The sequence below is a fragment of the Aspergillus pseudonomiae genome (assembly GCF_009193645.1).
Source record: "Aspergillus pseudonomiae strain CBS 119388 unplaced genomic scaffold BDV37scaffold_1, whole genome shotgun sequence".
In the NCBI taxonomy this organism is placed as follows: Eukaryota; Fungi; Ascomycota; class Eurotiomycetes; order Eurotiales; family Aspergillaceae; genus Aspergillus; species Aspergillus pseudonomiae.
The window spans coordinates 161,826-176,199 of record NW_022475993.1 but is presented as its reverse complement, the minus strand read 5'-3'; the positions used below and the strand labels follow the sequence as shown (position 1 = coordinate 176,199).

The window sequence follows — 14,374 nt, the reverse complement described above, 5'->3', positions numbered from 1 at the left end:
GGCGAGCCACTTGCTTATTCGGTCTACTTTTGGCCATATTGTCTGACGTGATTCGAGGCACTGGGTGAGTCGGAATGAATGAGTCTTACATTGATTGTGTGGTTATGCGGTTGATATTTTCCTGGGTCTATGGCTCTAAGGGATATGTTTTGTTGATTGGAAGGTGGTTGAAAATCTAAACTTCACAATTTGTTTCGTGTCGCTGTTTATTTACCAAGACATGGTAAGAGTTTAGAAGAAGGGCCAAAGAAAATGTTATCCTATCTAAGTACCAGTGAAGGTCTTACCTCTGGAGAGATTTGAAGTTGAGTATACATTGCAGTGAGAGGTGAAGCGCAGGCGAGCATTAATAGATGTTTGGCAAATTCACCGAGACAAACAAAGCCTAGGAAAGTCTATTCTAGACACTATGTAGAACCATGTTGGTCGAAGCAGAGCTCAATTTGATTCGAATCCATCGGGTGTAGTGCCTCCGGCATGGAGGAAAATGCTCTTCAGAACCTCAGCAGACTGAACTAAACTGTCGTGATCTAGCTCCGCAAAGGTCCCCGATTCAAAATCAAGGGTGTCCTTGAATTCCCTCGTATTACATGCCCAACATTCCTCCACATATTCTTGGCCAGCTTTCCCAATCATAGAGTCATTGCCCGCGAAATACGCCCTTACCTTCAGCTTTTCCTCTCCTGCCCGTCTATGTCTCCTTCCCTCAAGATTTGCTAACTCCTTCACGTAAGTCCCGTAGTCATCGCACTTTCCCCATGTCTTTCCACTATCAGACCCCTTCCGCAAACACTGTAAAGCCTCACTGTTTGCACCGACAGTGCTTTCCTCGAACATGAACTGGAAAGTCAGACTATCGAGTTCGGCCTGCACATCTCGAGAGAGTCCGTACTCATTCTCAATTTGTCGTCGGTTCCTCTCTAACTCCGTCGTGTTGTCTTCACCGCTACTGAAACCAGAGCCGGAGGAGATAACGTCTGAGGTCTTCGTGATAGCAACCCCACTTGAGGTAAAAGCCGGACCCGCTTTCAAAAGAAGAAACTTTGGAATCAGATTCCAGATGCTGAATGCTTTGACCGGTACATATTGGGCCATTTGCATGGACGTGACGTGGGAATGAGAAGGATCTACCCAGGGTGCTATCTTCGTTAATATTTGGAGCAAACAAAATACCAAAGGAGTCGAAGGAAATACCCAAAAAAGCGACGAATGGTCTCTCTGGATGGAGAAGGTCACGACAATGGAACAGGGTATTCAATAAATAAATGGTCCCGGCACAATGTGAGACCAGCGCTACATGATCGACTTCTAGATGCGCTAGGAGACGGGGCACTATTTCGATCCAGGTGGAGAGTCGTTGATCTAGCGGGACGTCGGTGGAGTTGCCCATTCCGGGGCTGTTTTGGATGGTTAGCATTGAGAAAGACCACGGGTGTTGGGATAAGTGGAACAACCGATCGACTATCAAGACACGCACGCCATGTTTCTCTGCAATTGCATGTATAAATACGCCGAGATATCGGGAGGCGAACATGCCCGGCATAAAGAGGATGGTTCGAGGATTCAGATTCGTTGAACTGGGAGTGGCTCCGACGTCCGCATAAGTGAAGGTGAGGCTGTCATGCTCCGCCGTGGCGGGGAGTGTGTAGCGGCGGTGGAAACGAGAGTTGGAGATGTAGCCAAGAGCAATGGCGCGCGGGGAATTAGAGTCGGCGGACATGATTATCCTTGTGTCTTTCCCGGCGTTGTTCGATACCTGTGAATGATAATGTTCAAGGTTGGTCAAGGTATGGAGAGTTGTAGTGGAGATATTCAGGTTTGGATTAATGCAGTTGCCTGGCTGGTGGCTTCACCAGCTGACGGGCTTCCAACTTACTAAGTAATTATCCTTTAGGACCATTTAGACCTAGGCGTCCAACTCTACTAAGCCTGCTTACAAACGTTTTATCAATACTCAAAAGTAGTAAGATTATATTTCAAGTTAGCCATACGCCTGGCTAGACACCAACTAGTATTTAAAGTACTTATAGCTGCCAAGACATCTTTGGGGGCCAAATTTAGCCTATACTAAAACATAACGAGATACTTGGCAGGCTAGATACTCAGCAGAGGTGTTAGGTAAAAGGACTTTTACTATGTTATAATATAAACCGAATATCTATAGACGCTAGAGGTTAAGGTAGCTTTGGAGGCCAAGTCTAGCCCGCGCTAAGATATGACTAGATACTTGGCAGGTTGGATGATCAGCAGAGGCGTTAGGGAAGAGGACTATTGCAGGAAAACTATTTTATAAAAAGAACCAAATATCTACAGTCTACAGATGCTAAAACATCTTTGGGGGCCAAGTCCACGCTAAGACATAACTAGGTACTTCGCAACGTCGGACGGTTAACCGAGGCTAATACCAACTTTGATCGTCAAGCCTATAGAAAGTTTATTGAGGTGAGCAATATACCTTATGAACCACTTTAGAGGCCTTCACAAGACAAACAGTAGTAGCACCGCGCGACTTGGCTAGACTAGGTTCGCCGCTAGATTCAAAATATCCCACGATCTCAGCGTAGGCCGGGCTTGGCCTCCAAACATGCCGTGGCAGTAATAAGTCTTGACTAAATAGTAATCAGTAGTCAACGGCCAATAGACACTGCACTCCACATAGCTAACTCTAACGGGCTAAGTGACAAGGCTAGTGACTAATTTTATAGAAACCCTCAAACTATCTGTGATTAGCGCTACCTGAATACAACCTTGAGGCCTTTATAATACAACTCTCAGTCACGTGTCTGTCTAGTACTTCTCTGCACTACATTAAATGTGTGGAAAATTCTTCCTTGTGTTTTCTTATACTGATAAACACTTCTTATTCTCTCGATAATCATTTTGGACGAAGATTTTAATTTCTGAATATCTACTTCCAGTACCTCCACCAACCATTGGTAGGCTCTTACTCCCTCCTACCTGATATACTACTATGTATACTTCTGCTTACATTTAACCGAAGAATATAGAATTCTACATTCAACACACTTACCGATATATAAACAAAAATATATGCATTGACACAATATGGCATCAATCGGTCCCGCCCGCTGTGCAAACCACACCGGCTTCCCAGAGCTCCTCTATCCCAACGCCTGCGGCCTACCGATCTACCAACGCTGGAACGCATCACAAGACCCCTACACAACGTTAGGAGAATGCTGCAATGAAGTGAATGGTAGTATAGGCTACTTTGGCAAGGAGAGCTGCGCTGCCTATTGCAATGCCACGGAGAGTACGCACGAGCAGTTAGAGAACTGCCTTTGGCACTCGAAGAATATCAATCAATTCGGGTGCTCTGGTGCTGCAGCGAGGAAGGCAAGTCTGTCAAATGCGATAGTAGTAATGGGGTTAGTTTGGTTGGTCTTTATAAATTAACAATAGGGAATGTTCTTGGTTTGAAATATAATAGTTTCAGCTCTTTGCATCTAAGACATCACTAGGTCTTGACTATAGAGGTTCTACGCTTTCTAAGTTGAGTGAAATCACATATCTACATTAGCAAGCTTTTGATCGAGAACATTGACTATTTTAATACCACAAGCTAAACTCATGTCTCCAGGCCAGTTCACTGCTAGGTCTAATATTAATTGACGTGTTTATATGGATGATGCAAGAGACGATTGTGGTCCAAGGGATTTACCTCAACATTGACGTAAGCTTTTCATTATATTATACAATATGTAAGAAATGTCTTGAATAAAACAGTCAGCAATACAAAGATATCTATGGAAACACCTGATCCAATCTCTTGCGTTTGCTAGCTGAACAACGCCTCACCTCTAGACTCTAGAGCGAACTCCAGATCGTGATGTCTTCCCATATATACCTGCATATAAGGAGAAACCCTGCGGAAAGTCACCAATGTCCTTGAATTAATACATTTCTCGAAATCATTATGCGCGGGAAACTGGGGCCTTAGCTTTCCGACCCTCGATAACAATAACAGGAGTAATGGTAAGGGTTAACACTGCAACAACAACAGCAACCTGAGTGCCGAAAACAGCCGAGATACCGTTTCTCGTAATCCAAGCAGGCTGGAAATACCCAACGGAGAAACCACTTGCTGTGCGCCATGCGTTGATGATAGCAGACACAACAGTTGACTGATCGGGATACTTCTCAAGGCTATACGCAGTGATGGACCTTCAGAAGGTGATATAGGTAAGTATGTACTGCACAGAACGAGGATGTGGGGCAGTACTAACACCGTGCTAGCAATCATACCCGCTACAACCATACCCCAACCAAATGCAAGTCCAATCCAATGCTTGCCATAGTTCAGAGTGAAGCCGTAGGTCAAGAGACCACATGCCATGGTTCCGATAGCAATCCAGACGCCATGCAGACGGTACTCAGGGAGCCAGTTAATTCGGCGAGATCTCTCAATCCATCCGTTGAACCAATAACCAAAGGCATACCCTGCTCCGCTTGTCAGATATCATTCATACGCTGTCTTTCTCTTTCTTCTAAAAGAGTGAGGCGTGGGGGTTAATACCGAACAAGCCACCGAGGATAGGCGCCCATCGCAGCGAGGCAGACTGAACCGTATTGAAGAGATACGGAGGTTCAGCAACGAATGTTGAAATAGTAACAGTAATACCTTAGCAAGATCAGAATCAAAATTCGATGAAAGATCAGAAGAAAAACCTAGCATACCAATTGGCCAGCAAAAGTTCACCATAGTTGCAATGCCAGTCAAAAGAAGGGGTAACTTGAAGATATAGACGATCATTAACTTAGTCCAGTAGCCGAGGGTTCGGCCAACAGGCAAGTTGTGGTTCTTGATTCCAAAAATGGATTGTAAGCGGGAATTGCGTTGGCATTGCCGGCTCTTGACAAAGTAGGTTTCGTAACCAAAAACGAATATTAAAATGGTAGATATTCCGTAAAAGACCGTCAAAATTCCAAATGAAACCTTCCAGTTGCTTCCTGCACCTATATATCCAGCTAGAGCAGGGCCAATAAAAGGACCTATCAAAAACGTAGTTCCCCTGGAATAGTCTGTCAGATCACCAATCACCAATCTCGCAAGGCTAATCTTTAGATGTGTGACTCGTACCAAATATTAATCATCTGTGGCCAGTCTGTAGATTTTGTGAGTTTGGATTCTCTAAAATGTACTTAGATTGGTTTTCTTTTCTGCATACCTTCGGGACGATACATGTCATGAATGATCGGCAAACCGACAACTTGTGGGACCGTGCCAAATAGACCCTGGAGAGATCGAAATGCGGTAAATGTGCCGTAGTCATCTGAAAGTGTCGCACCGAGGACCATGAAGGTGGTAATAAACTGCGGCCATACCCAAACAGGGAGACTGTGTTGATCTTAACCTTCACACCGGCACCTCAAGAAGCCAGCAAGGTAGCACTTACCGTCCATAGGCTTCAATCAAGGGAATGGCTATAAGGCCACCTATTCCTTGCAGCAACATACCATAGTTCATGCTTGTTGCTGAATGATTAACGCTGATACCCCACTCCAAGGCCTGAGGAACAATTAACGTCGACCCCCATGTCATCCCACTGCGGCAGTGGTTAGTGGGTGGTTTGTCTCCCGGAGCCTATGGCAACATAACATACCCATCAGCCAGGATGGAGCTTGACATGAGTGCTATGAATATCAAGCGCCTTTTTGTTGGACTCCAGTTCCGAGGGTTGCGATCCTCATCATCCTCAAGGGTGGTGACAGGGGATCCAACTTTTTCTGGTCCAGGCCTGTCAATCGGAAATGCTAGCTGCTCAACCTTTGGTTCGGCCATTGTCCCGTGGCACGGTGACTCAAACCGTAGGTCAAGAACACTTTGAATTGACTTTCTTGGAGGACTTATTATAGTACAAGAGGAGCTGGCTGAAAGATGTTCAAATGGAGGATTGACAGTGATATTAGACGACATCGGCGGGACCATACGGGCAATGCATCACCTAACCCCTTGTAGCAGTAGTTTAACTTGTATTATACTTCAGTCAACTTTCAGGAATGATCAAGCGAGGTGACCACGAAAGAGGATGTTACCTGATGGGTCGAAATTTGCAACCACCATCGGCTTTTCCGGGAAGTCGACCAAACTAGACCATACATAGAATTTGATCAATAACTAAAAAAGTGAAACTCATTACGCTGCGTAACACCACTATAGGCGAACGTGGCTGATTGGCAACGTCAAAAATGACTGGCAGGGGTTAATCAGTCTAGAGATATTTAGTGGGTGGTTAGCGTTGGGGACGAAAACTCAAGATACTTTTCCCTCGTTGTATACCAGGGGTAATTTACCGTTAGTTTGTATCATTGCGCCAACATAATATAACCGTGCAACTAGCCCCATATCGATCTAAATCCGTTGTTGGCAATCCATTGACTTGATCACTCGAGACACGATACACAAACGAGGAGGATTTTGCTGGTCGGTCGCGGACTGTGAACAACAAACTTTAACCATCCTGCAAGGGTTATTGATTGCTCCTTATGTCTTCACTTCCACCTGGGGTAGCTCTTGCGAGCACAGTTACTTCAGTATGTCTCGGAACCTTTCTATAGACCCATCTGGCATGCTCACTTCATGATTTAAAGGTAGCTGCGCTTGGTTTCGTACCTGTTGCCGTGCATTTCGACCTCTTTGGCACTTTGGCAAATATCGAAGGCCCAGCGAGCGGAGAAGATGTTTTGGCCGCCTATAGAAACAGCCAGGGTGATAAGACCGAAGATAACGTACCATGTGTGTCTCATATCTTCCCCATCATGAAACGAAGTCACCTCTAACTCTGACCTATAGGTTTACGTTTAGTTCGTAAGAATATTCCATTCTAAAATTCTCTACAACATAGAATGAGACGTGCGGCTCACTCCACTTTCCTACAGAGGATACCCTATATGCCATGTCCGGTTTGGGCTTCGTTGATTTTACCGGAGACGATCTGTACAGCGCCAATGCGATCACTAAACACTTGGCTATCATGCCTTCCGCGCAACATGGAGCACTTCACTTGTGAGATATCCCTACGATAAGCTCAAAAAATATTTCTCAGTGTAGAAAAATCATCATCATTCATGAATTCAACTCTACGAAGCTGTGCTGACCGGCTATAGTACAACGGAAGCTCTCCTGGGCGCTGCATTCTTGATGAGAAAGTTGCAAGCAGATAACTTCAAATACCCATTCAAAGAACTGGATACACCCTACCAATACGCCTATCATTTAATGGGACTGGAGGAGCTAGCGAAGCAGCACACGTATTCCATCATGACCGATGAAGGACGGATGGACAGCTTCAACCACTTCATGGTTGGCAAGTTCATGAAGACAAATAGTGCTCCTGATCGCCTTAGGGCACTCGGATACGACTTACAGTCCGTGCTAAACGAGGCAGGAGACGCTGTCCCGGCCACTATGGTCGATATTGGTGGGGGCCGTGGAGAGCTGTTGCTGGATATTAAAGCGGCATATCCGGACTTGCAAGCTTCCGACCTTGTGGTACAAGAGTTTAATCAGGAAATTACAGAGATTCCTGGAATTACGCTGGCCACATGGAACTATAAGGAGGACAGCCCACAACCCATTACAGGAGCATTGGTCTACCATCTCGCGCATATTCTCCATAATCTGTCGGATCTACAAGCTGCGCGTTTGTTACAGAAGGTAGCCGAAGCTATGGCATCCCATTCTCGTGTTCTAATTCATGAGTTTCCGAAGAATGTGAACTATGCCAAGATGCATTCGGCAATGATTACATTATACGCAGGGCGGGAGAGAAGTGCGGTCGAGTGGCGGGAGATGGCTGCATTAGTAGGGCTAAAAGTGACCTTTGAAGCTTACCCGGAAGTTGGTGAAGGATTGATTGAGATGAGAAAACTTTGAGATGGCTAGTATGTTCTGGATTCTTAGCCCAAAAAATGTTGTTAGCTAGCATATGAGTTGTCGCATAGACTTGCCCACTTGTCTTGTTGGCTGAGTACGTACGTCTCCATAATACAGTTTCGAGAGTTTCATAGGTACACGGATATCAAGCCTGTATGCCCGATTAGCTTAGCCGAACGCCAAGGGGGCATAAGCACTAGTAGCCACGAAAATTCCTGCGTTAGTACGGAATAATTGTAGCTCAACCACCAGTGATGTGGTCGCGTGTAACATCGACTCTTGAGGTGCCTGGCTAAATGACTTAGCCATGCAAGATCCTTTGCGACTTTCTCGAAGGGTGTACTTGGAGTTGCACATTGACCTCTTCCGATATGTAGGACAGCTTTATCTTTAGTTCTACATCGATACCTACATATTCTCCCACTAGGATGAAAATATAACCCAAGTATTGCCTTCACGTCCGGGTTGATAATTTTGCCTTCCAATTTCATTTAGTATACCTCATCTAGAGTGACATATTAGCTTGAAATTGCTTAAGCCTCGTACTATTGCCAAGAGGGATGGTGTACACTTGTAAAAACCAAGTGATAGCCTACCATGATGAGACTGTGTCTGTTTGAAATTCATGATTAGCCCTCCTGGTTAATAATGGACGACGGTGGACTAAGGATAAGAGTACTACGTCTGTTAAAATCAACTTTCCCTTGTATACACCATTTATGTCGAAAATAATCCTAACGTGTCTATTAGGGGTTCATTCGAACGGTATGGCTTCGGTAGAAAAATGAGAAAAACGTGGGCGAAGCCTGAAAGGCAAGGAAGAAGAAATTTTATTGTCGTGTATTACATTACGACTAATGATTGCGAGTCATGCACAATTAGGATGTACCTACTAATGACTCTAGTCAAGAACAATGTTGTACTTGGTTTCGGTTTGACTAAAATTAATATAGGAGTAATGTACCCCTCCAGTAGGGTTGTCCAATATCAAGCCGTTAATGTCTAGTTAGCCTTGTGCCAAGATGGGGCCGCAAGCCATTCTCCAGGGGGGTTTTCCGTGGTCTGTGAGTTAGCCGGTAACCGGATGGACTCCGTAGCGTCGGATACGATTGTAGATCCACCAGAATCATACGGTCAGCCCTCATTTGGTGATTGGGGTAATTATCCGAAATCACGAACTAGGATCATGACTCGATTTTATTTTCTGACATATCCCTGTCGAGTGAAAAGACTTTTTGTAATCCACCGCAATCTACGGAGGATATTCCAATGAGAACGTTCATTGCTTGGGTAATAGCTTGCTGAGCGTTCTTCCCGACCCCGTGGTCCTCGATCAATACCTCGTTCAACCCGATTTCAACGCGTATCCCGAAAAGTTTTTTCTGTACAGCGTAGCTATGATTAATATGTACAACTGGCCTGGTTCGTTTCAATACACGACAGCGCCTAGCTGATTACTCCCTACTAATACTCTTTCCAGTAGAGTGATTGGATGATGCCATTGCCTCTGTTTATCCTTTCAATCTAGGCAATGCTTTTAATCCTTTTATGATACTATGTATACTCTCCTTCCTGGTTGTACCTAGCGGCGTAGCTATTGTGGCCAATGCAATTTGGACCTATTTTACTATGCATTGATTGCTTACGAAGTGCATAAATCTAACGGGAAAAAAAATCCATATTGTGAACTGAAGATTAGACATATGACTTAAACCCTAGGCCCGTTAACTAGTTTTCGAAATTTCTTTTGTTCACATTCAACTAGAGCTTTCCATGGTTTCTCTCTCCATACGACCGTTCTCTAAGATTTACCGTTTACTGCTCTAGCGCTACATTGCCCAAAACTGCATGAAATTCCTGCACTTTCTCATCGTCTCCAAATATGTCCTCCCCGCAAGGGGACGATACGAATTATGGTTAGTTACCCCAGTTTACCCTCAACAGAGACCGAACAATACTGGGAATGAAGTTCAGTAGCTAATAGTTCCGTAAATAGCTGGCCCTTACATACATGCGTGCTGGGTAAGTTATCCGTTTACCGTGACCCATAAGTGATCCATAAATGTGAAAAAGTGGCTAACCGAAGGCGTGTCTATAGGCTCTCACTGGTATCGCCGCAGTGGCATTGATTTTTCGATACGTGATCAAGATTTGGATTCGTTGGACGTTGCCTCGAGTTGGTTCCCCAGAGCGCGTGTGGGGCATAGAAGATCTTCTCTATGCCATTGCGTATGGATTTGATATAGCACACATGATATTTGTTCAGAAAAGGTCCGTCCGAAGGTCATAAACGTTCGCCTGTACCCTTTCGGAAACATTACCTGATTTGGAACTTAGTTTTCAAGACGGTTTAGGAAAACATATGTGGTTTTTGTCCAGTAGTGAGAGAAAAGGAACGCTGAAGAATGAGTTCACGTCCCAGCCACTAGGTAAGGAAAGCGTTATAACTGTGGAGCCTAACTCTAACTAAGATGTTTCCAGCTGTGATTGCTTCTGTGATTAGTCGATCAGGGATGATGTGTTTTCTGTATAATTGTTTCAACAGTGCCGACAAGCAAATAAGGATAGCTATCATTGTTTGCATGGCCATACAAATTGTCATTAACATGGTTACAGTTGCCCAGATTATTGTCCAATGTGGACCGAATCCATACCATGCGGTATGTAACGCGACTGATGTGTTATAAAATAGAGAGTCTCCAGGTACTGATCTCTCTGAGACTGATAGTCGAATCGAGTCAATTATTTCCATTACATGTGGGATGATCTTCCATCCGATGGCTCAGTTACATGTCAGTCACCATCCGTGCAGACTACAGTAGGCTTTGTTCAGGGAGGTATGACATTTTTGCATAATCTCTTCGCATTACATAAGGATACTGATGCTTCAGTAGGATTTAATTCCACCATTGATTTCTTCCTAACTATACTCTCCGCCGTCCAACTCTGGCGATTTACTATCCGTGCAACTGACCGTGGACCTGTTCCCCGTCTGCATCTGTGTGCTAGAATACGCAAGATGCCCAAACAAGCTCGTATTCGTCGTGTTTGGCAGACGATGAGCCTTAGCGGACCTTTACTACTCTCTGGAATTGCATCTATCGTGAAGACATATGTGAGCTTTTTAACTTCTATATGAGCAGTCGATTCGTAATCTTACTAACTGGGCTGGTATTTACAACTATAGCTGCTCAAATCTATCGGCGACAAGAATGATATTACTCGTGAGTTCAAATACCCACAAATCTTGAAGGTTCAGTATTCTCTGATGGCTTGAAATAGACAATATCATACCTTTCATTCTTTGGGTAAAGTGTGTCAAATATAAAGACCTAATCACCTACATAGTACTTCTGCAAACACCATTACTGACTGACCTGAAGAATTGAGAACTACAGCATTCTTCTCGCAACTCTAGCCCCAATGATCCGACTTTGCATCTCCATGGTATCAAAGGACCACGACCGAAGCGGTGGCTACTGGTCCCATAGTGGATCCAAAGGTACTCATCCGGGCCTCGAACTTGGGTCACGACCTCATACACAAAGCAAAGGGGCAGTAGGCATGTCTGCCTTTGATGATGGTGACGATGACGAAGAAGAAAATATAGGTTACAGAAATGACTGGAATGGAGCTAGTGAACAGCGAACCCACCAGCGCGGAAATTCACATAATAAGCCTACGGATGGTGTCACGATTCGGACCGACATAGTTGTTCGCGTCTCCTCTGAACACTCGACCGAGAGACTTGTCGTCTGACAGAACCTGCTATATCAAGTATAGTTCAACTAGCTGCACAGCTTAATTTTTAATACAATTTCCTTTGTATATTAGTAATATTCGTCTCAGTGCTGTCCCTTAGCACAACCCACGAACACAATGACTGTACCTGACCTGCAATCCATGACAACAACAAGCTTGAAATGAAAAGATAGAGGTGTCTGAAATCAAGCAGAACTTTAAGTCGTGACAAATCTCGCTCGACAGCATATGCCATAATGCAGTGGAACAGTGTCCGTTGAATCAGTTAGCGTCCATAATTTTTGTAGACGATGTAAGTCGTAGATCGAATGCTAACCACTAGAAAGGGGAACCAGAGTAAACAGGTTGAGACAAGCGGAATATTATTCAAAAACTTGAGTTATCACGACTGTTGTTCACCGATCCAGAGCTCACCACAAAGAGGAAGTGAGACTTGAGTCCGACGTAAAATTGAGAGCATTTACCTCTTGAGAAGTTTTGTTCCCTAGTAGACAAATCTTTGAAAGCTTACACTTGGTTTGGCAGAAAATAAGATGAGCTAATCACAATGCATGCCTCATCCTGCCATAAGTGGCGGCATGAAGTCAATAATACTACCTACTCGGGATTTTATCAGTCCAGCTTGGTGTAAGCTCTCATCCCCCAAGATATCCTATCGTCCCCTCTTCTTTTGCTTTGGTGGGGCTATCCTATAACTAATATGTAAGAGGGATATATCCATTGATTACTGTGACAAAAGTAATCCACGCACAATTACAAGCCAACTATCCTCAAAAATTTGATTATGTTAGTATTCGAGAAGACCGGGTATGTCGGACTCTCACTCTCTGGATAGCCTATTGATCTTCGAGAGTTATGTGCTTCGTAGACAGTTAGACTGTATTGGCAATATATCGCCAGACTTGTCTTAGTCCGCACTGTAGCGCGACTAGAGTGCACCAAGAAGCTCTTTCTCAAATCCAGGCTATCTGGCGGGCTCACAAAGACCTGCGACAGTTTTATATACTTCCCACGTGAGGGATCCCACGTCAATGCACCGGCAAGCTGCATCGATGAAAACGACGATAACTATGACCCCAAAGTCGGACGTGCCAGGCAGTGGAAGCATCCATCTCGACTAGATGATATGGCTTCAAATACACCCGAGCAAGAGGATAGTCTCATCTTTATTTTATTCTTCATATCCAATACGGGAAGATTTCTCTCCTCACTTCGTACAAGCTGTGACAAGTACGACAAACAAGCTTTCCCGATATACCATCTACCGAAGTTATTGATCGCCATCCCAAGCACCATGTCACCCGCGTTATTCACACCTCCCTGGCGAATCAGATTATTTTCAACTAGGAGCCGCCGGAGGATAGATCCATCCCGTTTCACTGGTGCGATAATTTACCTATAGATTGCTGGGTTTGGGCAGAGGAACAGTCCAGGTGTTGGAAGATACATCGAGATCACTGGTGGTCATGTTGTTCAAGGACACAAGCCGAGTCGTATGTACATTGATTGCACGGTTAAACATAGCTATGTCATGCGATCCGCAACATCAAATTGTACCTCTCAAAGGATTCTATGTCGATATATTTGATATGACAACTGCGTACAATAGCTTAGACCCAATACCAGAACATGGTCCGAAGACCAATCCGCGGTGCTCATTCTGTCCGAATCCAGTATTTTTCGGATTTCGTACATTTTAGACAGTGGATGGGTTTGAAGAGCCCGTAGAGCCGCCTCTCGAGATGCGAATGGGCGTGGTCTGCTCCTTTGCGAGAAATATAAGTGGCTTAGCAGGGGGGTTGGCGCAAGTCGTGAAGAATGAAGAGACAGGGGCTACGTTTGGAGCATGCGCTGAGACGATCTATTTGTTGCCAGGAGATGACATGTACCGGCCCTATTTTTGGCCCTAACAGGGACTGCTTTCTTGTGAAGGTATTAAGTTTTAAATATATATAGGCTGGTGGGTGGGTAGTTATGGAAAATTTATGACAAATCGGGCCGTTTTGGTCTGGACCAGAATTTAAATTGACGCGTATTGCTCCAAGTAACTAAAATAAGTTTAAAATAAGTTTCTATCTATATGAAATTAACTCGTAGTGTAACCCATGCATCGAGGGAGTGCGATGTCACAAGTGAAGCTTGATCATCGGGGAACACAGATGACTGCCAAACTAACACATGACAGGCATTGACTATTACTACCAGCAGGGGTGAAGCTGGTTAAAGGGTCAGCAGTAATCCCTGGCTTGTGGCAAGTCAATGTAGGTACCGACTTTCTGGACTGTGAATTATTATTTTTCTTCTTCAAGTTCTTTCATCCCTTCTTTGCCCCTCTCTTTATTACCTATCCCTTCCATGACAAGATATTCAGAGTGATCGTCTTCGCCTAACGTGAGGTGTATTTGACTGCAATAGAAGCAATGAAAAAGGTCAGATAAGATCGAAGCTGCTCCCAGTTCTGTATAACCATCAGAACTGGTCATATGAAGAAGGAAGAGGTACCAACAAAACGAGAGAGAAATGATGACAAGTTTCCCCAGTTGAACCCTAAATCTGTTTGAGTGAATTTAACCTTAAGTTACAGGTATTTTTCGTTTTCCTACCCCACACCGCCCGATACCTTGACCAGTCAGCGATCGTAAAACCCAGTTGGACGACCTGAGATTTCCTCCGCCTCTCGAAACGGGTTTTCGAACGGATTTTCTTTTCCATTCA

The 14,374-nt window shown here is 44.5% G+C and overlaps 3 protein-coding genes across 3 annotated transcripts; 1 reads left to right on the top strand and 2 right to left on the bottom strand.

The window, feature by feature from the left end:
* Positions 1-241: 241 nt before the first annotated feature.
* BDV37DRAFT_235126 (alpha/beta fold hydrolase) lies at positions 242-1,808 on the bottom strand. The gene is made up of 3 exons (XM_032080441.1): positions 1,455-1,808; positions 1,195-1,397; positions 242-1,127 (listed from the first exon to the last, which is right to left on the bottom strand). The coding sequence occupies exons 1-3, from the start codon at positions 1,718-1,720 to the stop codon at positions 439-441; spliced, it is 1,158 nt and encodes a 385-aa protein (XP_031947124.1). The 5' UTR covers positions 1,721-1,808; the 3' UTR covers positions 242-438.
* A 2,127-nt stretch (positions 1,809-3,935) lies between these two features.
* BDV37DRAFT_277458 (putative MFS transporter) lies at positions 3,936-5,803 on the bottom strand (the record flags this gene model as incomplete). The annotated part of the gene is made up of 8 exons (XM_032085776.1): positions 3,936-4,185; positions 4,248-4,461; positions 4,538-4,642; positions 4,699-5,033; positions 5,102-5,126; positions 5,190-5,359; positions 5,418-5,567; positions 5,625-5,803. The coding sequence occupies 8 exons, from the start codon at positions 5,801-5,803 to the stop codon at positions 3,936-3,938; spliced, it is 1,428 nt and encodes a 475-aa protein (XP_031947123.1).
* Positions 5,804-6,507: 704 nt separating this feature from the next.
* BDV37DRAFT_277457 (putative O-methyltransferase) lies at positions 6,508-7,897 on the top strand (the record flags this gene model as incomplete). Its single annotated transcript, XM_032085775.1, has 5 exons — positions 6,508-6,555; positions 6,613-6,757; positions 6,815-6,829; positions 6,901-7,027; positions 7,129-7,897. The coding sequence occupies 5 exons, from the start codon at positions 6,508-6,510 to the stop codon at positions 7,895-7,897; spliced, it is 1,104 nt and encodes a 367-aa protein (XP_031947122.1).
* Positions 7,898-14,374: the final 6,477 nt, after the last annotated feature.

Excerpts from the sequence above, each read along its gene's own strand:
- BDV37DRAFT_235126 (XM_032080441.1), bottom strand. The coding sequence starts at position 1,720 with ATGTCCGCCGACTCTAATTCCCCGCGCGCCATTGCTCTTGGCTACATC. Across the intron at positions 1,398-1,454 it reads CGTGTCTTGATAGTCGATCG|CCCCGGAATGGGCAACTCCA; the intron begins GTTGTTCCACTT and ends CATCCAAAACAG. Across the intron at positions 1,128-1,194 it reads ACCATTCGTCGCTTTTTTGG|ATCCTTCTCATTCCCACGTC; the intron begins GTATTTCCTTCG and ends CACCCTGGGTAG.